This window comes from Neoarius graeffei, chromosome 3 (assembly GCF_027579695.1).
Source record: "Neoarius graeffei isolate fNeoGra1 chromosome 3, fNeoGra1.pri, whole genome shotgun sequence".
Taxonomy (NCBI): domain Eukaryota; kingdom Metazoa; phylum Chordata; class Actinopteri; order Siluriformes; family Ariidae; genus Neoarius; species Neoarius graeffei.
This window is the reverse complement of record NC_083571.1, coordinates 4,054,338-4,081,196: the sequence shown is the minus strand read 5'-3', so window position 1 is coordinate 4,081,196 and position 26,859 is coordinate 4,054,338. Positions and strand designations below refer to the sequence as shown.

The 26,859-nt window shown below is 40.0% G+C and overlaps 1 protein-coding gene across 1 annotated transcript in view; it reads left to right on the top strand.

Annotated features, from left to right (window-relative positions):
• The window catches only part of LOC132882486 (E3 ubiquitin/ISG15 ligase TRIM25-like), a 34,836-nt gene extending 8,292 nt beyond the window's left edge, over window positions 1-26,544 (top strand). The window contains exons 2-10 of the mRNA XM_060915601.1: window positions 1,754-1,849; window positions 4,165-4,398; window positions 7,903-8,062; window positions 8,147-8,251; window positions 8,338-8,436; window positions 20,906-21,007; window positions 21,094-21,207; window positions 26,237-26,301; window positions 26,439-26,544. Of these exons, the coding sequence (XP_060771584.1) occupies window positions 1,754-1,849; window positions 4,165-4,398; window positions 7,903-8,062; window positions 8,147-8,251; window positions 8,338-8,436; window positions 20,906-21,007; window positions 21,094-21,207; window positions 26,237-26,301; window positions 26,439-26,459 (996 nt within the window). The 3' untranslated portion in view covers window positions 26,460-26,544. The remainder of the gene's footprint in view (window positions 1-1,753; window positions 1,850-4,164; window positions 4,399-7,902; window positions 8,063-8,146; window positions 8,252-8,337; window positions 8,437-20,905; window positions 21,008-21,093; window positions 21,208-26,236; window positions 26,302-26,438) is intronic.
• The last annotated feature ends 315 nt before the right edge of the window (window positions 26,545-26,859 follow it).

Genomic DNA, 26,859 nt, shown 5'->3' with positions numbered 1-26,859 from the left:
ACAAAACACAGGAACAGTGGCGGCCTCTAGAGGCCAAAATAAACACGACATGAAAAGGAAATAACAGCGGCCTCTAGAGGCCAAAACAGTCCTAGTCCTAACACTGCGGGTTCGAGCCCCGTGGCCAGCGAGGGCCTTTCTGTGTGGGGTTTGTATGTTCTCCCCGTGTCCGCGTGGGTTTCCTCCGGGTGCTCCGGTTTCCCCCACAGTCCAAAGACATGCAGGTTAGGTTAATTGGTGACTCTAAATTGACCGTAGGTGTGAATGTGAGTGTGAATGGTTGTCTGTGTCTATGTGTCAGCCCTGTGATGACCTGGCGACTTGTCCAGGGTGTACCCCGCCTTTCGCCCGTAGTCAGCTGGGATAGGATCCAGCTTGCCTGCGACCCTGTAGAACAGGATAAAGGGGCTAGAGATAATGAGATGAGATGAGAGGTCTGGACTGCAGGAAGGCCAGTTTAGCACTTGGACTCTTTTACTATGGAGCCATGCAGTTGTAATATGTGCAGAAAGCAGTTTGGCGTTGTCTTACTGAAAGAAAGAACATCATCTCTGAAAAAGATTTTGTCTGGATGGCAGCATATTGCTCTGAAACGTGTTTATATCATTCAGCATTAATGATGTCTTCCCAGATGTACAAGCTCTCCATGTCATGTGCACTCACGCCCCCTCATACCATCACAGATGCTGCTTTTGAACTGTGCACTGATAACAAGCTGGATGGTCCCTCTCCTCTTTGGCCTGGAGGATGTGGGGTCCATGATTTCTAAAAAGAATTTCTACTTTTGATTTGTCAGACCTCGGGACAGTTTTCCACTTCACCTCAGTCCATCGTAAAAGAGCTCGGGCCCAGAGAAAGGGATGAGGTTTCTGGATATTGTTTATATCTGGTTTTAACTTGCGTTTGTGGATGCAATAATGAAGTGGTTTTTTTTACAGACAATGGTTTTCTGAAGTTCCTGAGCCCATACAGTGATTTCCACTACAGACACGTGTCTGCTTTTAATGCAGTGTCTCCTGAAGGCCTGAAGATCACAGGCATCCAATGTCAGTTTTCAGCCTTGTCTCTTGCATACAGAGATTTCTCCAGATTCTCTGAATCTTTTATTGATATTATGGACCATAGATGATGTGATCCCTAAATTCGTTGCAGTTTTACATTGAGGAACGTTATTCTTAAATTGTTGCACTGTTTGCACAGTCTTTCACAGAGTGGTGAACCCCGCCCCATCTTTACTTCTGAGAGACTCCACCTCTCTGGGAGGGTTTTTTATACCCAATCATCTTATTGACCTGTTGACAATTAACCTAATTAGTTTTGGGGGGTTTTAGCATTACACAACTTTTTCAGTCTTTTGTTGCCCCGTCACAACTTTTTTGAAACATGTTGCTGACATGAAATTCAAAATGAGCATATATATATATATATATAAACAATAAAATTTCTCAGTTTCAACATTTGATATGTTGTCTTTATACTACTTTCAATGAAAAATAGGGTTTCCATGATTTGCAAATCATCACATTCTGTTTTTACTTATGTTTTACATAGCATTCCAACTTTTTTGGAATTGGGGTTGTATAAACCAGCCTTAAAAGTACAAAAGATGTTGATGGTTCCACCTCAGAACAGTACAGTTAGACAGCTTTAATTTTGTGTGTGTGTGTGTGTGTGTGTGTGTGTGTGTGTGTGTGTGTGTGTGAATTTGTTAGGTTTTCATAATTAAATTTGTATAATTACTGTACCTTTATAGGTCATACTGCAGGATCATAAATGCCAATTTGTGGAGAAACGCAAAGAAAAAGAGGAAGCGCTTCAGGATCTGCAAAATGCCTTTGAGGCCCATGTAGTAAGTAATGAAACACTGTAAAAATGCTAATGTAAGAAGGAGGACGTGTTTCCAGCATGTTTCAAGATACCAAACATGGCGGCAACAATGCTTTTTAAAAACTGATACTTCCAGTTGGGTTACATGTAAAACATGCAATAGAGGTTCAGGAGAAAACAAGCATTAATTTATTATTATTATAATTTTTATTTATTTATTTATTTTGCTCTTTTTAAGCTCATGGGGGAAAAAAGATGTAATTTTACAAGATCTTGCAAAGTATTTCAATGTACTTCCAGGTCAGTTTGGCAACATGGAAACCACAACATTGGAGCGTACACACCGGTGGGGGAGGTTCATAGACTTTTGAATTTGCCCTCAAATATAAAGACATTACATCCATTTTGTAGATGTGGGGGTTTTATGTGTTTTCACAGCATTTGAGTTGAATGCTAACGCTGCCACTCAGTAAGTGAGGCATTCTGCCACTCAGTGGGTGTAACCACAGTGACCTCACACACATAATGGCTCTGATAGCCTCGAGAAAGAGACGATATAATTGATCACACAGTCTAGATACTGTAAATGGTGAGAATGCAGTGCTAATTTTAATATACTGCAGCATGCACTCATAATACAATAGGAAACTAATGCTAGGAGTTGCATAAACACTATTTAGAGGTGCATACAGGGCCGGCTCTAGGTCTTTGGCTGCCCTAGGCGAGATTGAGTTTTGGCGCCCTCCCCAGGGAAAAAACCCTCTAATAACATCTAAATAACACTTTAATCTAATCACTCTATTCTATTACTATTAAACAATGTAGGGTGCATGGACAATAAACAAGAAGTCATTTTTATCTTTTTCATTATTGTTATTATTGTTATCATTATTCACATAAAGTGTCACAAAGTAAAATGACCACACAAATTCAATACATATCTCCATATAATGGGCAAAAACTCTTCCGCACCCTGTTCAAAGTGTAGTACATGGACAATAAACAATAAATTATTTTTAGTTTCTTTTTTGCTATTAAAAGTTAAGTCATCTCTGAAGAATTAACAAATTAAATGAATAAAAAATTCTACAATTCTAAATTGTGCAAACTTAAGCACCCTGTTAGGACATCAATGGGCTGTATTTTCAAACAAAAGTGCTATTATGGGTACTTTGTTATTGAAGTAACATTACAATGGGACTCGTCTGGTCTTCCTAATGGCAAATTCCTTGATAATATCATCAAATGATATTTCTCTTGAGATCTCTTGGTTGATGCTCATCAGAGCAAGCCCATTCAGACGTTCTTGACTCATTGTTGACCTTAAGTATGTCTTCAGCAGTTTTAATTTTGAAAAGCTTCTTTCAGCAGAAGCTATACTGTTACAGGTAGTGTAACAGCAGAGGTAAGGAGCGCGTATTTCTACATCCCCAGCCGCATCAGAGGTGTTGTAAAAAAGGTTTTCAACCTTTCATGAGCCAGGGCACACTTTTTTCAATGAAAAAATCTCAAGGCACATCACCAATAGAAAATGTTGACTGAAACTAAAACGCTGTTGCCAATATTTACAATATACAGTCATTCTATAATTTTCCACGGTACACTTGGTGATCTCTCATGGCACACTAGTGTTCCGCGGTACTAGAGTTCGGCAGCACAGTGGTTGAAAACACTGTACACCACTGATGCACTTGGTAACATCTCCATTCAATAACTCCATCCCTCCTTTTTGGTGGGGTTTTGGTCGCCCTTGGCGCCCCTGGGCACACTTTGCGCTCTAGGCAATTGCCTAGGTCGCTTATAGCAATCGCCGGCGCTGGGTGCATATATGCTATTTTGTAAATGGAGGTGGTCCTATAGCCTCCACTACAGCCCTGTTTCCATGTTGCCAAACTGACCCAGAAGTAGATTCACCTCAGTAGAAAAACTTTGCAAAATCTTGCATATGTTTTTCATCATAAGCTTCAGTACTGTAGGCTGTGCCTCTTGCTTTAACTGTTTTCTAAAGCATTAATAAATAAAAAATGACCCATTAATTCACTGCATTATATTTATGGCATGTTGCCAAACTAACCCGGAAGTACATTGATGTAACTGAAAACTTCACAAGATAGCACATAACTTACGAGATCTCGCAAAGGTACATCTTTTCTTTTCCCCCTCCATGTCCCTTCTAAGGCTTCATACTCTTCTGGGTTAATAACACAGCTTGCAAGCTACAGCTTGAAATGTACAAGTGTTAAGTCTGCACGTTTTTACATGTGGAAATCACTGTATACTGTATATATATCTGATAATATTTATCACATATAACAAATTGTGTTTTTTTTAATACAGAAGTCTGCACAGCAGGCAGTGGAGGACACACAGCTAGCCTTCAGCTCACTAATCGCATCCCTTGAGAAAAGCTGCACTGAGGCGATTGACAGAATCAAAGCTCAGTTGGAGATTGACAAGGATCGAGCTTTAGGTCTTCAAGAACAACTGGAGCTTGAACTTGCCATGTTGATGGGAAAAGAAGAACTCATAGACAAGCTTTTACAGACAGAGGATAACATTGACTTCCTTCAGGTTAGATTCTGTTAGGGAGTGTGTAAAACTATTGTTAATATTATTACAAAAATGAAGAGTATAGGCCATATTTACGGTCAAATTTTTCTTGAATTTACACATGTTGGAATTCAGACCTTGGATCTTTTTCTTTTGGCTGCTCGCGTTAGGGAAGAGAAGTTGGTGAAGATGGTAAAGTTATTCTATGATGGCTTTCAATGTGCAATTGAAGAAGAGGGTGAACCAGGCGAATGGTTTGAAGTCACTACAGGAGTAAAGCAAGGTTGTAATATGTCAGGGTTCCTGTTCTTGATAGTACTTGACTGGGTAATGAGGAGAACAGTTGGGAATGGTGAAAACGGAATAAGATGGAAATTTACATCAAAGCTGGATGACCTAGACTTCGCGGATGATATTGCATTGCTCTCTTCCACCAAGCAACAAATGCAATATAAATTAAACAAGTTAGACGCAGAAGCTAGGCGTGTGGGATTGAAGATCAATGTGCAGAAGACAAAGATGATGAGAATTAACCCAAGCAGCCAAGAACACTTTACCATCGGAACACAAGACAGGATTGAAGATGTGGAAGAATTTAGTTACCTAGGAGCGACAGTATGTAAAGATGGTGGAGGCATGAAAGACCTGAAGAACCGTTTGTCGAAAGCGAGAGGGGCATTCATAAGACTGAAAAAGATCTGGAGATCCTGCAATATATCAAGGAAAACTAAACTTAGGCTCTATAAGACGCTGGTTGTGCCAATCCTGGTATATGGTTGTGAAACGTGGAAAATGAATCAAGGAGATAGTAAGATGATAGACGTTTTCAACAACAAATGTCTTCGAAGAATAATGAAAGTACGTTGGGAAGAACATGTATCCACAGAGGAACTCCTGAAGCAAGCAAACTGTAGGCTGCTAAGCAACGAAGTGAAGAGGAGGAGGTGGAAGATGATTGGACACATCTTATGGCAAGACAGAAACAATCTCATGAATGTAGCTATGACCTGGGCACCAGAAGGAAAAAGGAAGAGAGGAAGGCCAAAAACAACATGGCGCCGGACAGTTGAGAAAGAAAGAGCTGAAGCTGGATGGAGATCATGGGATGAGGTGAGGGAGACTGCTGCGGACAAGAAGAAATGGAGAGAAACTGCTGAAGCCTTATGTGCCACCTAGGGCGCGAAGAAGACAGGTGAAAGGTGAAGGTGCTCGCGTTAGGGGTCGCCACAGCAGATTGATCTGCATATTTGATTTGGCATATGTCTACGACACTGGATGCCCTTCCTGACGCAAACCTCCCCAATCAATCCAGCTTTGGGGATAATTTTCTGTAAAAGCTGTTTTGCAGCAATGTCTGTTGTTAAAAGCGCTAGACAAATAAACTTGACTCTTCCCCGTTAGACCACAGAAACAGTTCAGACCCAATTGCAGAGAATCCCAGGAGGCACAAGCATAGAGGAAAACCTCTTTACTGAAGGTAAACATAAACAGAGTCCACAGAGGTAGAAAAATAGTCCAGAGAGGAAAAAAATCCAAAGTTCAAACAAAATAGAAGGAGCAAAAATCCCAAAAGATAAACAACCCAACTCAAAACTTCTATGTAACAAATTCAAAGTAGTAGAGCAGCACGCGCCTAACAAGCAGCAGATAAGCAGAGTATTGGACAGGTACAAGCAGCAGAAAAAAACTATTTCAATCACAAAAAAACCCAACTATTGGCAAAACACAGAAAACTTCGGTTGCTCTAGAAATTATCCGAAGCTCCAGTAGCCAACAACGAATGCACTCAACAAAGGTTGATGAATGTGATAATTATAACTAGGACTATTTGTGGGGTGATATACAGTGTTAGTCACGGGCGCAGATAGAGGGTGGGACGGGTGGGATTCGTCCCACCCAGATATAAATTCACCTCGTTCGGTCCCCCCCACTTATAGGGAGGAAAAAATGTCTATGCTGTCTTTCTTTGCATAAGGCAAACCTCACGGAAAAATCAAAAGACTAATTACCATTCGGTTTATTGAGGTGCACAGCAGTACATACATAGTTGCAACAACTCACATAAAACAAAACAAAGACTGATATTCAGTTGGTTGAGCTGCGCAGACTGCACGGGTTGCGAGCTCGAGCTTGGTTGCTATGGTTACCCACAACAAGTTTGGCAGGCATATCGGGGACAGCTCCTAGTTCAGGACCCCAACACGGCATGATGAAGGGTGCCAAACCAAAAAGGCAGAAAACGATTGCATCGTTTTTTCATAAAACAACGACTGTAAGTAAACTGTGCCTTACTTTATCATATCACCTTGCAATTTATTGATAGTCTGTTCAAAGTAATGTCGTAGTGAAAGTAAAATCGTACGGAGTAGAGATGCCTTTCTGGTAGCCTCTTTCTTTCGGTGGTAGCCTGTAGATACAGTGCTCAGAAGGCAGTTTTAATGTTTAATCTGGCGTTCCCTGCCATAATTTCAGCGAGCATATTGTTTCATAAGGAAACTTTGCGAAGAGTTGTTGACTGACTGCCACTCACGCAACACACAGGCATAGTTAGAAAGTCAACACATGTTGACAACACATGGTGGGGTTGGGATTGGTTTGCTGGCAGCTTTGTCCCCCCCAGTTCAAAAAGCATATCTGCAACCCTGGTGTTAGTGATATACTACTGTACACTCCTATTAGATTTATCTCAATGCTAACTGTCTTCTCATTCATAGATCATCATATTAGTCTTTTTTATTTTTAATAGGTAAATTGTCTCTTTTTTATGTTACATTTGACAACAGAACGGAATCTGATTTTGTTTGGCTTAAAGGCAAGTGCTTGCTTTTAAAATATGTCTGTGAAGGTTCTCAGTCATCCAGATCATTGTAAACTGTAGGTGCTAAAGAAGGCAACTGGACTTGCATGAAATTCTTGAAGACGTTTCACCTCTCATCTGAAAGGCTTCTTCTGTTCTGTCTGACTGGTGAGGAATTCCAGGTATTTATCCTCTAGTGGACCAAAAACAAACCTAAGGAGAGTTGTTGAGGTCACATGAGTCGTTGACACTCAGTCATCCTGTAGTTGTTAGGGTCACTGGAGGCCGGTTGTGAATGGTGTTAGCAGCCTAGAGGGTCGTTTGGATGATCTGTGGGTTGTTGGCTCTTTCTGCCATCATGAGAGTCATTGAACTCAGCTGAGTCTTGGTGTGGATGTGTATTCAGTTTTCTGGGAAGTGTGCCAAGGACAGCATTGTAGGTGGCTGATAAGTGGTGTCTCAGGCCGCCGCCTATGTTCAATGATGGTCATTTCAGGTTGACGAAGATAGCTTCTTTAACTCCTCTTTCATGCATTTAAAAGTGGTGTTCTAGATGCCACTGAAAAACTTCAGATACTGAAAAATCTGGCAAAAATGCCAAACCTGCATAACCTGATTCTGAATACAAGGAACTTTCTGGATGTAAATATTGATGTAACTTTTGGACTTAATTTGCCAACTTGAACATGACTCTTTGTGAAAACATTTGTTTTTTTGTCCTCTAACAGAACTTTGAGACCATGCCCAGTCCCTCTGGAGATGAAGAGGTGCCCTGTCGGTCTTTAGAGCCACCCATCTCTTTTAGTGATGCGAGCAGCATGGTTTCTGAATTTATAGAGAATCTGGGGGCTTTCTCCAAGCAGACAGTAGACAACATGTTTGCAAACTGTAAGTAGAAATAGGTGAATCCTAATCTTCTGGAAAGTTCTTCCTTCTTTGAGAGCTGGCTCCTGATCCCTTTCTTTCTACTAGTCCATATCAAGGTTGGTGACAGAGTTCGAGTGAAATCTTCTGTGAACACACCTAAATTTAACTGGGGTAACACTGTCACACACGAGAGTGTAGGCCTAGTCAAATGTAAGTCTTCTGCTGGTTATAATCCAAGTTAAACCACAGATGAATTCAGAGTTTGATTATAAATTGAAATCTGTTCCATTTCACAGCCATAAGTGAAGAAACTGTGATCATTGACTTCCCAGAACATAAAAACTGGAAAGGACTCCTGTCTGAAATGGCACGTGTAACTGCTCCTGATGAATCAGGTATGTAAACCTACAACTTTCAAGAAGTGTCAGGAAGTATTGAAGTGTGTGCATGTGGAAAATTCACTATTTTATTATATAATCTATTTTTGCAGATTCCTTTGTTTATTTACCAACATTCATGTTTTTCTATCTCTCATATTTAAATAAGGTTTAGTTTTCATACTAGTGATATCGATAAAAGCTACAATTGTTCATCCTGTTCTCACTATACACTGTCAGAAATAGGGGTACAGGAGGAGTCCATTTCAGTCCTCCAAGATTGTATGCAATTTACACTAATGTACCCCCCAGGGCTCATTATTGGACCTACATTCAATGGTGTTGAATGTACAGTATGTGGTTAAATGTTTGTAGACACCTGACCATCACACCTACAGTGGATATAAAAAGTGTGCACACCCTGTTAAAATGATCGGTTTTTCTGATGTAAAATAAAATGAGACCATGATAAATCATTTCAAAACTTTTCACACTTTTAATGTGACCTATAACCTGTACAGTTCAATGGAAAAACAAACAAATCTGTTTCTTAAAGAAACTGTTAACATTGCTTATCATATTAAAGTAGTGATCATATTAAACTATCATATTAAAGTGATCACTATCATATTAAAGTGATCAATTAAACATTGATAAGCAATGTTAACAGTTTCTTAAAGAAACTGTTAACATTGCTTATCATATTAAAGGCCAGCGCGCAACTTTTTTTTTTCTCCGCCGGCCCACACTGAACCACCGGCCCACCGGGAAAACTCCCGCTACTCCCGATGGCCAGTCCGTGTGTGTGCGCGTGTTTAATGTTGGTGTCTTAACAACACACAAGCTTACGTTGTAGTGTGTGTGTGTGAGAGAGAGATTTTATCCTTGGCTGGCTACGAGCCAGTGTGGACGTTACGCAGTAATCACTGGTAATACCAGCGCTGGCTCCATCCTCTGTGATCGGAAATGTTGAGTGAGGAGAACGTGAGCCTTGTGCAGGCTATAGGACCTATGCGCTTGCACAGTAAATAGTTTAAGTAAAAGGCGTTTCAGGGTACAATGGGAAGGGTTGACAGGTAGCCTATGAGGCCTGTACTATAAAAATGTGGCCCGGTGCCTCGGGTGTTGATGATCGGGGCTTTAAAAAAAGGTGTATATCGTTTTAAAAATCGCGATATCAATATTTACTGAAAAAATCGTGATATTGATTTTTTCCAATATCGAGCAGCCCTATTTGAAATTCATAATCTTTGTGGCCTTCCTGTTTAGTGTTTTGTTGTACATCCAAAAATGTGAAATGACAAATTTAAAGAAATACTCAAGTCTTTAAGAAGTTGTGCATGGTAGGGCTTAACCCAATGGCTGCATGTCATGTATTTTGTATACGCAGGTGCCTCAATCGCACCAGACTAAATGCTTGATTTATTCGATTCCTTTTATAATAAATTTCAGCCCATTGCTGGTTTGTATGCGATGTGAGTGAGTGACGTGACTTTTTTTGAACTTCTGGACACATGCTGTAGCTGTTGCCACGGCAGTAAGTAGGCTAGTAAAAATATCGAATTCCGAATGCAGCTCGGCTCAAATGAACATGAATCGAACATGAACAAAGGTGTTTGTGTATCATAATTTCCAATATTTTGGCTTCACGCCTGATAGTCCATGTTAAACCTATGCAAGGTTTATGTTGAGTTCCAGCAGCAGAGTGGTGCTGTCTACGACGATGCATTCGGAAGGAGAAGGCGAATTTGTTCCTCTTTAGCCATTTCGGCATATTTATTGGAGACAAAATAAACCGCGGCTTTTCGCCATAACAGTTGGGCTGTACTGACAAACACGAATGAAAATTGCACACATAAAAATGTCTGAAAAAAAGTGTCTTCTTGTGCCCTCTTGTGTTGTTAAAAGAATGTAACATTTATACAAATCATTCATACCAAACATAGGCGACCAAACAAAGGCTACCGCTTCTGACATGATATCAAATCGATGACGTCACGAATCGCGTACCCCTACTTTAAAAATCTCCACTACACCACTGGATAATGCGGAGTACAAATTTTTGCCAGATTACATTAAAGTACAATTAAAACAAACCTTCTCTGTGGGTGTCTGAAATGAAATTCAAACAACCATGAAGTGCACTCCATATACACTATATGGCCAAAAGTATGTGGACATCTGACCTTCACACCCATGCATGGTTCTTCCTCAAACTGTTCCCAAGCACACAATTGTACAGAATGTCTCTGTATGCTGTAGCTTTACAGTTTCCCTTTACTGGAACTAAGATGCCTAAACCTGTTCCAGCATGCCAATGCCCCTGTACACAAAGTGAGCTCCATGAAGACATGGTGTGTTAAGGTTGGAATGGAAGAACTCGAGTGTCCTTCACAGAGCCCTGATTGAACTCAACCCCACTGAACACCTTTGGGATGAACTGGAGCCTCAACAACCCAACATCAGTGTCTGACCTCACTAATGCTCTTGTAGCTGAACTGAATGAACACAAATCCCCAAAATCTAGTGGAAAGCCTCCCCAGAAGATCGGTGCTTATTAAAACAGCAAAGAGGGAATAAATTTGGAATGAGATGTTCAACAAGGACATATACGGTGGATATAAAAAGTGTACACACCCTGTTAAAATGATTGGTTTTTCTGATGTAAAAAAAAAGTGAGATGACGGTAAATAATTTCAAAACTTTCCCCACCTTTAATGTGACCTATAACCTGTACAATTCAACTGAAAAACAAACACATCTGTTTGGGGGGAAAAACATAAAAAAATTAAAAATATACAATAAGCTGGTTGCATAAAAGTGTGCACACCCTTAAACTAATACTTTGTTGAAGCACATTTTGATTTAATTACAGCATTCAGTCTTTTTGGGTTCACACCTGCCATCAATTAAAATGACTCTGATTAACCCCAAATAAAGTTCAGACATTTACTCAGTTGCATCCTCCAGCAAAAGCCAGGGTTCACAGAGAGCTTACAAAGCATCTTTTTGAAAGGTATCAGTCAGGAGAAGGATACAAAATTTTTTTTTTAAATTCCACGGCATTAGATATACCATGGATCACAGTGAAGACAGTCATCAAGAAGTGGATAAAATATGGGACAACAGTGACATCACCGAGAACTGGACATCCCTCCAAAATTGATGGAAAGATGAGATGAAAACTGGTCAGGGAGGCTGCCAAGAGGCCTACAGCAACACTGAAGGAGCTGCAGAAATTTCTGGCAAGTACTGGTTGTGTACTACATATGACGACAATCTCCCGTATTGTCCATATGTCTGGACTATGAGGTAGGGTCAAAGAAAAACATCCAGGCCTGGCAAAATTTTGCAAAAAAAAAAATACATCAACTCTCCCAAAAGCATGAGGGAAAATGTGTTCTGGTCTGATGAAACCAAGATTGAACTTTTTGGCCACAATTCCAAAAGGTATATTTGGTGCAAAAACAACACTGCGCATCACCAAAAGAACCCCATACCCACGGTGAAGCATGGTGGTGGCAGCATCATGTTTTGGGGTTGTTTATCTTCAGCTGGAACATGGGCTTTAGTCAAGGTGGAGGGAATTATGAACAGTTCTTAAATACCAGTCAGTTTTGGACCAAAACCTTCAGGTGTCTGCTAGAAAGCTGTAGAGGAATTTCATCTTTCAGCATGACAATGACCCCAAAAAAGTTTTGGAATGGCTCAGCCAGAGCCCAGACCTAAATCCGATTGAAAATCTGTGGGGTGACCTGAAGAGGGCTGTGCACAAGAGACACCCTCGCAATCTGACAGATTTGGAGCGCTTTTGCAAGGAAGAGTGGGCAAATATTGCCAAGTCTAGATGTGGCAGGCTGATAGATTCTGACCCAAAAAGATTGAATGCTGTAATTGAATCAAAAGGTGCTTCAACAAAGTATTAGTTTCAGGGTGTGAACACTTTTATGCAACCAGCTTATTGTATATTTTTAATTTTTTTATGTTTTTCCCCCCAAACAGATGTGTTTGTTTTTCAGTTGAATTGTACAGGTTATAGGTCACATTAAAGGTGGGGAAAGTTTTGAAATTATTTACCGTCATCTCACTTTTTTTTTACATCAGAAAAACCAATCATTTTAACAGGGTGTGTACACTTTTTATATCCACCGTATATGTCCTTGTTGAACATCTCATTCCAAATTTATTCCCTCTTTGCTGTTTTAATAAGCACCGATCTTCTGGGGAGGCTTTCCACTAGATTTTGGGGATTTGTGTTCATTCAGTTCAGCTACAAGAGCATTAGTGAGGTCAGACACTGATGTTGGGTTGTTGAGGCTCCAGTTCATCCCAAAGGTGTTCAGTGGGGTTGAGTTCAATCAGGGCTCTGTGAAGGACACTCGAGTTCTTCCATTCCAACCTTAACACACCATGTCTTCATGGAGCTCACTTTGTGTACAGGGGCATCGGCATGCTGGAACAGGTTTAGGCATCTTAGTTCCAGTAAAGGGAAACTGTAAAGCTACAGCATACAGAGACATTCTGTACAATTGTGTGCTTGGGAACAGTTTGAGGAAGAACCATGCATGGGTGTGAAGGTCAGATGTCCACATACTTTTGGCCATATAGTGTATATGGAGTGCACTTCATGGTTGTTTGAATTTCATTTCAGACACCCACAGAGAAGGTTTGTTTTAATTGTACTTTAATGTAATCTGGCAAAAATTTGTACTCCGCATTATCCAGTGGTGTAGTGGAGATTTTTAAAGTAGGGGTACGCGATTCGTGACGTCATCGATTTGATATCATGTCAGAAGCGGTAGCCTTTGTTTGGTCGCCTATGTTTGGTATGAATGATTTGTATAAATGTTACATTCTTTTAACAACACAAGAGGGCACAAGAAGACACTTTTTTTCAGACATTTTTATGTGTGCAATTTTCATTCGTGTTTGTCAGTACAGCCCAACTGTTATGGCGAAAAGCCGCGGTTTATTTTGTCTCCAATAAATATGCCGAAATGGCTAAAGAGGAACAAATTCGCCTTCTCCTTCCGAATGCATCGTCGTAGACAGCACCACTCTGCTGCTGGAACTCAACATAAACCTTGCATAGGTTTAACATGGACTATCAGGCGTGAAGCCAAAATATTGGAAATTATGATACACAAACACCTTTGTTCATGTTCGATTCATGTTCATTTGAGCCGAGCTGCATTCGGAATTCGATATTTTTACTAGCCTACTTACTGCCGTGGCAACAGCTACAGCATGTGTCCAGAAGTTCAAAAAAAGTCACGTCACTCACTCACATCGCATACAAACCAGCAATGGGCTGAAATTTATTATAAAAGGAATCGAATAAATCAAGCATTTAGTCTGGTGCGATTGAGGCACCTGCGTATACAAAATACATGACATGCAGCCACTGGGTTAAGCCCTACCATGCACAACTTCTTAAAGACTTGAGTATTTCTTTAAATTTATTGTCATTTCACATTTTTGGATGTACAACAAAACACTAAACAGGAAGGCCACAAAGATTATGAATTTCAAATAGGGCTGCTCGATATTGGAAAAAATCAATATCACGATTTTTTCAGTAAATATCGATATCGCGATTTTTAAAACGATATTTATACACCTTTTTTTAAAGCCCCGATCATCAACACCCGAGGCACCGGGCCACATTTTTATAGTACAGGCCTCATAGGCTACCTGTCAACCCTTCCCATTGTACCCTGAAACGCCTTTTACTTAAACTATTTACTGTGCAAGCGCATAGGTCCTATCGCCTGCACAAGGCTCACGTTCTCCTCACTCAACATTTCCGATCACAGAGGATGGAGCCAGCGCTGGTATTACCAGTGATTACTGCGTAACGTCCACACTGGCTCGTAGCCAGCCAAGGATAAAATCTCTCTCTCACACACACACACTACAACGTAAGCTTGTGTGTTGTTAAGACACCAACATTAAACACGCGCACACACACACGGACTGGCCATCGGGAGTAGCGGGAGTTTTCCCGGTGGGCCGGTGGTTCAGTGTGGGCCGGCGGAGAAAAAAAAAAGTTGCGCGCTGGCCTTTAATATGATAAGCAATGTTAACAGTTTCTTAGAAACTGTTAACATTGCTTATCATATTAAAGGCCAGCGCGCAACTGTAATAAGCAATGTTAACAGTTTCTTAAAGAAACTGTTAACATTGCTTATCATATTAAAGGCCAGCGCGCAACTTTTTTTTTTCTCCGCCGGCCCACACTGAACCACCGGCCCACCGGGAAAACTCCCGCTACTCCCGATGGCCAGTCCGTGTGTGAACACGCACAATATAGAGACAAGTCCTTAAGAATTAACATACATGAAAATAGCTCAGCGGCATGTAAACATTCCCTGAAAGTGTAGGTGGCACTGCGGCTAGATGCTACGTGAAATGGCACAAGGCAAACACCATGCGTCGCTCAGTCAACAGACAAAATCCACGAACCCAGTAGTCCTCCTACTACTGTGGGTTAGTGTTCTGTGGCCAAAAACACCCTACGCACAGTCATTCCAAAACATCCCCACTAGTTGCAGGTTATGTCTCAAATACAGATATGCGTTGTGGATTAAGCGATCTATTTTCAAGCATCAGGCTTCTCTTCCTTCATCTTCCAAATGTGGACTCCGCTATCTTTTTGGCATGTCAGCATTGAAATACCATTTGCAGAGATATTTCACTCGAAAAGTAAAAGCAACACATGATTAGGGCTACATGATTAGCAGGGGGACACCGTTTTAAGCGCACGGAATTTTAAAAACAATGTAATTACATCTGAGTCCGTCTACATCGCGCAGTAAACCCGTCCTTAGCAGAACCTACTTCAAAGCATGATGCTAGCTGCAGATGCACAAGTCAAAATCAAATGAACCCAAGTAAACATGCCGCGGCGGGCAACATTAATAACCAAATTGCCTTACCTTAAAACGCTGCCTTGACCACAGGACGACTCGCAATTATTCCACTTAAGTCCACACGGTTTAACACATCTAACACAGCTAGCAAGCTGGATATGTGCTAATATTGTTGTGCTTGTTTTCTTCCGTAGATGCCATTTTTACATTACCCAGTCCCACATCCAAAAATATGACGTAAATATATGTTAATTGTATTATTATTATAACTATTAGCAAGCAAATCAAACAACATATTAACAAATCAATATATCAAATCACCCGACACGTATGAAAACAGAAGAACTGATTTTTTACTGTTGCGGAGATATCGCGGGAGTAGAATGGATGACGTATACAAGGCTACGGCGTGCCTTAGGGGACAGAAGGGTTGTTTTACCTTACAAATGACAAAAAATCGTTTCATATCGATATTATGAATTTTGATATCGTTTGACACCAATATCGATATCGTGATAAAAATACGATATATTGCACAGCTCTAATTTCAAATCATATATATAATACAGTATGTGGTGAAATTATCCGCGTAAGGATGACCAGGCAGGCGATTATATCAGTTCTGTTGCCCTCTCGGTGCTGCTACCATGAACGCCCGGAAATCGCGCACACACACAGAGAGTGTGAGTGTGTGACTGGTTATGATTGGTGATGGTGGCTCACTCAAGGTCGCTGGATTTGGTGTCGCTGGTGTCGGAATGCTTTTTCTTAAATAAAAATCGATGTTTTTCTGCCGAGTCTTTCCTGTCGAGTCATTTTCCCCTTGATCTGCCATTCTGTCGAAGCTCTCTAGTTGGTCGAAGCAACATTAAAATGGCAGAGTCAACCGTTTACATAATTTTAATATCTCGGCTGCGTTTAGAATGCATTCTACTTTGCGTCGCTACGTTTTACGTAACGTTCGATTGGGGGGGGGCATTGATGATGAGCACAAAGGCACGTGTCACTTACTGTAGAGCGTATAAACTCAGGCCATTGAATGACTTTTTTTTTTGAATCTCACCTCGGGAGAAGTGGGTGGACGGCGTACCCCCGCGTACCACGCCCACTACACCCCTGGCATTATCTCTATTTTTGCTAATATTCAAAGATTGACATTGGGCTTGAGTGATTATGATTTTTTTCCTGACTGATTTTTCATTTTAAAATATCATGAGACTTTCAAACATCCCAAACTAGTCTAAAAAGAGAAAAATGGGTATTTCCCCTATTTCTGTTTGAAGGAGAAATATGTACAGTTGGGAGATGTAGCAACTGGATGAGGGACTTTTAAGGGATTTTGCAGTGATACACAGCAAACAGTGAAATAAAACCATAACAGTACGTTTCCATAGAATCCTTTTACAAATTGGCTGTTTAATGTCCACATGGCTGACATTTTCTCAACTGATGATGTTTACAGGAGAGAAGGATGGTGCTGTATGTATGTATGCATACAGTATGTAACTCAAAAAACAGTTTACTTCATGAAGAAGATAGGAGACACAGACTGGGGTGTGGTATTGGGGGGAAAGTGGGATGGATGCTGTGTTCTATTTACCTCGGAAGTTGGAATTCGGGGCTGGGAATGATTTCACACCTGAGTTGTCAGCATGTGGAAAACCAGTACCAGCAATGAGCATAGTTCTAGACAGGTTTGGCACTGTTAGCAATACCAGTTGGTAAAAAAAAAAAAAAAATTGTGATATTTTGTGCATACAAACATCATAACAACGTGTCCACAGGTAGAAGCTGGACAGTACATGTGTACAACTGATCTGATGAGGTGTAAATTAAGACAGAAATTATAATAAACAGTATATTACTATAGCTTTGACTACTGTTGATGTGTGGAACAGCCATCTTGGATTTTGAAGTTGGAGTTAGTGACATTCCTTTGACTTTCCAACTTCAGGAGGCATTCCATTTGACATTTCTGACTGGGAACTCAGAAATCTTGACTTCCCAGTACAAATAGAATGCACCATGACCACCTGGGGAGGGTGGGAATGAAAATTTTGCTTGCAATTTTTCATTTCTAAATCATCAGTATCATAACTCACTTAAAATTGGCTGAATAAGTCAGGTGAGAGACTGAACTTTGTATCAATATAAAAAATAGTGGAGCCTCACTGATGGCATTTTTTTAGTTTTATATCTTTGGAATTGTAAAGGTGCAGGCACATGCAGGTGCAGGGGAGAGCGGGTGTGTAGCAAACTGGAAACCAGATCCAAATTGAAAGACTGAAGACATAGTCAGGGCCAGGCAAGGGTCTATTAATGTGCAGACGGAATATCAAAGCATACATGTCAACCTTTGGTCAATCAAACCTGTATAACCAACCTCCAAAATCCGTATTTCCCTTATAAAATCCGTATAAGATGCAAATTAAAATAAATTACCTAAAATTTGAATGATAATCAACAATGATATATCCCAGTTACTTTTTATTCAATATTAATAACAATAAACCTTCAGAATGAATACAAAGCTCCAATGTTTGACAAAAACACAAAGTGTTATCAGCATAGTTACGAAGGAAATACTTCGTTGTTTGGAGACAGGTTTCACCGAGCGGCTATTATGCGCGAGACTTCATATTAGCCACAAAGTCAGGAAAATCTGTTCGTAAAATTACGTTATAATGACCAAATACAATGAAAAGTATTTTTCCAGTCTCACCTGTGAAAGGTAATCCCATGTGATCTCGTTTGGACGGTAAACCTGTTGGTACAGTTAAACGCAGCACATGAATGAGGCATCTTTATTCTCGGGCGAGGATGACGTATGATTCTACGCAAAAGCCGGCGTCTATGACTTCACGGTTGGCGGGATTCTCGCAATGCGGTGTGCGCATGATCAAAAGTGGAACGAAGACCCCGTCCACACGTAGCCGGGTATCTGCTAAATCGAAGATATTTTTCTACGTTTTGGCCTGTCATCCACATGAAAACACATCAAAAACGAATATTTAAAAAAACTCCAGGCAAAGTGAAGATTTTTGAAAACTCCGTGTATGCCTTTTCGTGTAGACAGAGATAACCGGAGGTTTGCGTTTTAGAATGTCACAATCTGCGCCAAAAAAATGACAACAAATCTGCCCTGACGTCAAACGTGTGACCTTTGTTTACTGCAGAAGCCAGATTAAGCATGGACTTAAGCTAGCCGCACACCACGGCGATCCACGCGGTACCGAACCGACCCATTTCAGAGCCGACTCCCGACAGGGCACGCACATATCCCCCGACTGTTGACGAGTGCAGTCGCGATTGAAGCGACACGTGACAACTTAATAGCTTTGTGATTGGCTATTGGATATAGTTACTGTTAAATCCAACACTTGAAGATGCTACAGGCTGAATTACAAATGACACAACACGGAATATGTAGCGCACTATCTAGGCTGCATGAGCTATTATTTCCAACCTTAAATAGTGCACTTATATAGAGGAGTTAAAGCGATTTGGAATTCAGCCACACAACTTGAGCAGAGTGGCTTTCCAGCCCACTGTGTCTATGGATAAAGCTTCAGTCTATGGAATTACAGTATATACCTGCATTAGGTGCTACCAACACGTATTTCTCATGCTAGAAATTGTGTTTAATGATGTCACGTGTTATATGCGAAAGATATGATTGGCTATTGCTCGCGACTCTCGCCGATCAGTCTGGCTCCCGATTAGTTTTTCGAATCGGCTGTGAGATGAGTCAGTACCATCGAAAACTAGTCTTTACGCCTGACTCGCGACTTCAGTTGGCTCGGTACGCTGAAAATCGGCGTAGTGTGCGGCTAGCTTAAGAGTAATGGATCGGAGTAGTGCCTTGAAAGCGTTAATTATTGTGCAGGTGCTATTTACATGTTTAATTTTAGAAGCCCAACTACTGCTCCAAGAGCACAGGCGATGTGATTAGGGGGGAGGATTTGGGGAAATAATGCCATCTACAGGTTTGGAATGCTTATGAATGTGATTGAAAACGCAGATGTTCGGTTATGTGTGGAAGGGATTTTTTTCGAAGACGAGGTGGTGTGGATAAAACATTTTTATAAACGGAGGGGGGGAAAATGTTCGGTTTTAAAAATACCGGGCTACGTGTGTACATGGCAGAAGTCTCGCTACCACAAGATAACGCACGATTTCATAAGACTCTTTACTGGCTGTCTGTGGTGTACAGTACGTTTGTAAATGTTATGCGTTCTTTTATCATCATGGGAATTGATTATAGCTCTAAATAAATATTGAAGTTTTTTTTAAAGAATCCGTATAACTTTATTTATACGCCCGTATACTACGTTTATTGAATCAAATCTGTATAAAATACGGACATTCCGTATAGGTTGACATGTATGTCAAAGGCTAGGCGAGAAGTCAAGGTTGGGTATAAACAAACACAAAATCAAATTCATGGGAAGTCAGGCACAATAACTGAAAGGCTCGGTATGATCAGGCATGAGGACACAGAATGATACGTCACACTGAGGTGAGTGTTGAGCTTAAATGGAGTGGTGATTACTGAGATGATGGGGAACAGGTGCGCTCCTAATACTCAGTAGAGGCAGGGCAGTGTGGCACTGGGGAGATGTAGTCCAGAGCAGCCATGTTTAGATGCCACTCCGAACATAGACTTTTGGCACTATTACTGACAAATACTTAAATAAACATGAAGAAAGTAATGCTTTTGCAAGTAGGGTACTCCAAGCAAACCTTAAAGTATCCCTAGACTTTTCTTTACATACTAGACTAGACTACAGTATGTAAAGAAAGTGTGGTGAGATTTTAAACTGTGCAGAATTAAGCACATATCACAGATTATTATGACTTGTTTAAAAGTGATAGGAACAGTTCATTAGTCAATACCTTAATAATCACTACAGATTCATGTGTACTGTTGTTGGCTTAGTTATCGATGTGTGAGACACATGGGTCATGAGACAAAGGGAACCCATAGAGACCGCTTAAAATTTTGTGCTACACGCCTGAACACCAAACCACGAGTTGGCCTACTGGTTAGTGTGTATGCCTCTCGACCAGGCGATCGTGAGTTCTACTCGTGGTCAGGTCATAACAAAGACCATCATAAAATTGGTATCTACTGGCAAGACATGCTGCAGTACAGATGCGAGTAGGGAAGTCAAACCTTCATGGTTACCAGAAGACCTGCCCCCCACTGTAACCCTAGCTGTACAGGTGAGAGGCCGAGGGCTATGGAAACGGAGATCAGTGCTGCACCCTTGCACCTCAAAAAGAGCTGGTTAGTACTGGGATACAAGACTGCCTGGGAAGACCAGATTCTGGTGTGGAAGGGACTTTGACTTGACTTAACCTGGACACAAACATTTTAACATTAAATAAGACAAATATCTGTTTCTGGTGTCAAATATATGTGATAGAACATTGACAGTATGCCCAGTCCTCCCTGTTTCTGAGTCTAAAGAGAAACTAGAGATTTTCTTCAAGCAGGAAGTGGATAAAAACTTTGCAAAGCTATGTTTTTTTCTTCAGAAATAGTTGACTCCTAATCTTCTGAAAAGTTCATTATTGTTTGAGAACTGGTTCCTGATCTTTTTCTCTGTTAGTCCATATCAGGGTCGGTGACAGAGTTCGAGTGAAATCTTCTGTGAATGAACCTACTTTTGAATGGGGCCGTGTCACACACGAGAGTGTAGGCGTGGTCACCTGTAAGAGCTCTGCTACTTATCATCCTAATTTAAAAACAAATTAATTCAGAGTTTGACTATAATTTGAAAGCTGCTCTATTTTACAGCTGTAAATGATGAAATTTTGATTGCTGACTTCCCGGAATATGAAGCCTGGAAAGGACTCCTGTCTGAGATGGAGCTTGTGGACATCAATAAATCAACTGGTGCTGATGAATCAGGTATCTACACCTGCAACTTTCATCTTGTGTGTGTGTGTGTGTGTGTGTAATGTTTGGAATGTGTGAAACACGTACTAGATTCATGTCATGTGTCGGTAAATTAACTGTGATCTTTGTTTACACTGCTGAAATAAGGTAAATTAAGGCCAGACTTACCCTCCAATTAAAAAGTAAGGCTATGATGATGACACTAAACGGTGCAGAATAGTGTCCCTTGGCAAGAAATCCCTGTCTCCTGATGGGACAGCGGAGCTGACATGGTCACAGAGAAGACTTGTTGCTTGGATGCCAGAACTGTTGTTGTGTTAGCAAGCAGGACTGCCAGGGTGCCGGAACTGCTGCTAGTTTGACTGAGTAGAGCTGCCAGTAAATACCACCAAGCATACGATGGGATTTAATTTTAGGATTTACTCCCCAAGATCCGCTATGTTTTGCAAAGTTAACAGGGGCACCTCGAGTAGAATGTGGCTCTCCCACACACAGTCGGCCATCACACATGGAGAGGCTAGTGGCTACTTGATATCGACCATGTATTGTGCTTCATATGGTGCTGGATATAGGGAGACCAGTCTAGGATGCCACAATGGCCGACTAGAAAGGTGCTGCTTCTCCAGTGATCCTGAACCCCCAATTCCACTGCTGACTGAGCCTTAGATTAATTAAACTGTTCTAAATTGGGTGCCCCGCCAGGAGCATGTGGGTGGAGCTTGAAATAGTTCAGACTCGGACACCATAGACTTGGTAACAGGTTTTCAAATAATATTTATCTTTACCTCTGCCAACTTTGTTGGGGGAGGTTATGGTTTTGCCTCCATTTGTTTGTTTGTTTGTCTGTTCCCCACATAACTCAACACATAGTCAACAGATTTGGATGAAATTTGGAGGAAAGGTGGGCCAGAAACAAACGATTAGATTTTGATGCAAATCCGGATATTTATGTAAACATAGTAAACATCTGGATATTCTAATATGTGGTATACACTCTACCGAGTGACCTTCTAGTTTTGAATGTTTTAGAAGGGAAATAGCAATTTTAGCTCATAATCCACATTAATGCTTTACATTAGATTGTATTTACACACTCGCTGTGTTCTCTGGTCTCGAATACTGAATTTTGGCTCAGGTTTACATTTTTATTCCCGATTCATTTAAAATTCACCATTTTCATGCTGACTTAATCACTAATGGTTTCCTGTTCACTACATAGAGAACAACATGATGATGTAAAGTGTATTTATTGCTCCTATAAATCTCCTGGCATCATACACTGTACATACTCGACATTTTTTTTAAATTTTAGTGTAGGGATCTGTGGCATTTCCTGTTTCCTTTGCTGCCTTTCAAACAAACTGTGTTTCGAGGAAGACAAGAGAGACACAGTTTAATATAAAACAGGATACACATGTGTTTTTCACATAAAAGAAACTCAGTGTACAAATATTGGGCTGTTTTCAGAATTGAGTGAAACATGTTGTCATGTCCATGCCTGAAGCCTCGTGTACACACACAGCCTACAAACATGGCCGTCTCGGACTACAACACCCACACGTACACTTCACTGCCACATTCTCGGTCACCTGATGTCTAATTAGTTTCACCTGCACCTCATTACATACAGTACCACACCAGCAACTTTAAATGGACTCCACACACATACAGTATACACTTTGGTCCTTGAGCGTCTGTTCTGTTTTTTTTTTTTACATTGTTCTGGTTTCCTGGGTCCTGTTTTGATCTTTCCCTTCTGATATTTTGTTTGCTGATCGCTTGACCCTCCTGCCTCTTTTTTATGTTAACGACTGATTGCTGATTTGGATTTGTTTCTACAGACAAATACTTTTCCGAAGTTATGTGAGAGTTACACATAATGGGGGCGGAGTTTGTCTAAAATAGAGGCGTGACTCTGTTACATTCAAACATGTTTTTGTTTGTGTGATAACAGCTCGAGTGAGAAGCAGTATTAAATCCAGCACCTTATCGATCAGTGTATCTTCCTATCTACCTATCTTGTCAAAAGTTTGTGTACACCTACTTATTCATAGGTTTTTCATCAGTATTTGGACAATTCTCTACATTGTAGCACAAAACTGAAGACATCAAAAGTATGAAATAACATCTGGAACATATATGAAATTATGCGGTGAACAAAAAATATATATTTTTAAAAACCTACAAAAAAAGTTTGATCTTTTAAAATCTTCAAAGTATCCAGTGTTTACCTTGATGATGCTTTGCACACTATTGGCAGTATCTTATCAAGCTTCATGAGGGAGTCACCTGGAATGCTTTTCAATTAACAGGTGCGCCTCTTCAGAAGTTAATTAGTGGACGAGTTTCTTGCCTTCTTAATGTGTTTGAGATCAAACAGTAAATAGTAAAAATAACAATACAGTAAATATCCCTATTCCACACCACAACTGTAGAAAACCATATTATGTCAAGACCTGAACAGCTAAGTAAAGAAAAATGACATCCATCATCATTTTAGTACACAAAGTGACTTTTAATTTATAAAAATAAAGAAAATCCATTGAGTTAGGAGGTGTGTCCAAACTTTTGACTGGTACTGTATGTATCTACTAATCAGTGGCGGCTCCTGAATTTTTTTTCAGGGGGGGCAATTTTCCCCCGTTATGTCTACACGGACCGTAAATGTCCACAGGACTGAAGTAAATTGACCTAGGTAGCAAATCAATTGGCCGAACTTGTTTTTGCCTGGTAAATTCAGATATCAATATAGACAATATCTCTTCTCTCCACTAGGTGGCAACACTAAACAAGTTAAAGGTGGCAAACTAAGGTAGCCTAGTAAACTAGACCCATCCGCCTAGCGGCCAAAAATATTTTTGCCTACGAGTGGCAAATATTCACATTTAGTCTGGCTTGCCAGGCTAAAACTAAGGAAGATTCATTGTGAAGCCTTCAAAGCAAAACATTTGGCATCACAATCAATTAATATTACATTACTCATTTATTTTCTCATATTATTCCAGTATTCTATAATAAGTAGACACAAATTCTTAATTATAAACATATTCTAATTTCTTCATTCTAAAGAATGCAATTAAAGTGGCAGGATATAAATCCAAAACAAGTGTTTATTTAAGTTTTGAAAAAGATGAAGAAAAGCATAACCAAACAAACATGTGCAGCTTATGTGTTTTTTTTTATATATGGAATTGCACCATTTTAATAACAAATAATAATTCTAAATAAATTCTGCAGTTTTTTTCCCAAGAATTCCTCCAGAAAGCCATGCCTTAAAAGGAAATTTAAAATATTACAAGCATGTCAATGAACACAAAAGGCTTTAGTTATTTAGCTATATACACACAAGGTTACACAAGGTTTTGTAGTCAGTGCAACTTGGCTTAACAAGTTGGAAAAAAGGTGCTGCTGGCTCCAATGAACACATACTGTACAATATATAAAAACTGAAAATATGCTTAATTTACACCAAGTCAGAGAGAACTTGAGGCTACTGAAATATTCCAAGCATGGCAATGTTAAACTGCCATTGGTAAAACAAAAACATGGCAATGTTAAACTGCCATTGGTAACACACACACACACACAAACAACTTTTGCCTAGTAAATTCAAATATCAGATATCACTGTACCGTCTGCTGTGCTACTTCCAGGGTGGAAGAGAACGCAAGGGTAGCAAAAAAGAGCATTGACTACATCACAGCCAGCTAGCCAAGTTTTCCGGTGGTACCAGTTCTTGTTAAAACCTCTTGAGTAGGTCTTCTCCCCCTTCGTAGACACTTGCTTGATGTTTAAATTCGGTCTAGGAGGTCCTAGCTGTTTGATTGCCATTTTCTCCTCATTGGTACGACGACTAAAGGGAACTTCTTTCAGAGACGCTATCATATTGTTGCACTCAACACTCGCCATCTTCTTCATAGAATGTTCACACATTTCCCACGCAAGTTGCGTTTTCCAGCCCAAAATTATGTTCAAAACCCGCCAAAATGCACTTAAAACCGCCCAATCTGGCAACACTTGCGCAGCGCAACAGGCGTATGACGTAAGCACGCTGCTTGTGCGAGCATATAAAACCTAATAGAAAATGCATTGGGAGCATGATTTTCGAAAAAAACGCACGTACCATTAGTGTCAATGGGAGATTTTGGGGCAAATCTGAACCTGACAGAAATCGCACCAAAAGGTCGTGGCTACACCAGGCGTGACCTTAGCCTGATTGGACAATGACATTACTGTTGCCATGGTAGTAGGAGTAGATAAAAAAAAAATCTCCCTCCCTGTTTGGGAGTGCGTCGCCCAAATCGCCCCTATTAACGAGCCGCCAGTGCTACTAATATCATACCTTTAAAATTAACACATGAACATGAGATGCATCTTCAGAAGATGATCTTATTAAAACATTGAATTAATAATGTTTTTGTATTTTATTAATTCATAAAATAAAAAGAAAATAGTAATAAAATAGCTTGCATCCTGTGCACATCTTATGATTTCATGACTTTCATTTCGTATCTCATGGCTTCAGTAATTTGTGTGCATGAGTAACTGCTGGAGCAAGATGTAAAAAAAATAAATAAAATGCAAAATAATAGTCAGTGCTGCATCAAGTGCTATTTTATATGTTGCTGAATCATCAGGGTTAAATCATGTGCTTTAAATTGTATTCTTTCTTTTATGTTACATCATATTACATTTGACAACAAACAAAAATAATATTTCCTTCTCCTGCCACAATTATTATTATTATTATTATTATTATTATTATTATTATTATTATTATTATAGGTCAGTATTTAAAGGCAGTTTGTGTTTACTTCTACTCAAATAAATATTTATTTTCTGATTTGTTGATTTCACAAGTCTCCAGAGAAACCCCTCCTACTTTTCCACAAGTTCTCTTCTGCAATGGGAAACAGATAAAGACACTCAGCCAGGGCACAGCAGATTGTTTCAAGGCGATTTTATTTCTTATTGTAAATTAAGTGTTTCAGTGCTGACTTTATGATTTTTATGATATTGATTTTTTTTCTTTGCTTCATAGAACCTCCACCTCAACAAAAAAAAGGGAAGTTGAATGTTAAACATCGAAAATACAATTTTGGAAAGGTGAGTGAAGTGTGGGTATGGTCAAGAGTAAGGCTTTTGATTGACACATCTCTGAAACTGTACTGTGGATATCGGATGCTTCATTTTTATCTTGTGACATTGTTTTGCTATACATATTAAATCATTTTTCATAACAGGTCTTGCTGGGGAAGAAATGACTGGATTTCCTGGAGCATTCTGTGTTGGCATTGTCTCTGAGATGGAAACTGTGTCCTGAAGTACACAAGATTTGTATTCATATTGGCTCCATAGAATTATATATGTGTATTATAAATCAATTTGATTTTTGTTGGATATACACTCACCAGTCACATGTACTGTATATATGAGGAGCACCTGTACACCTGCTCATTCATGCAGTTATCTAATCAACCAATTATGTAGCAGCAGCACAATTCATAAAATCACACAGATACAGGTCAATAGCTTCAGTTAATATTCACCTCAAACATCAGAATGGGAAAAATTGTGATCTCAAAGTGTGACTTTCTTTCACTGTGGTATGGGTGTTGGTTTGAGCCAGATGGACTGGTTTGAGTATTTCAGGAACTGTTGATC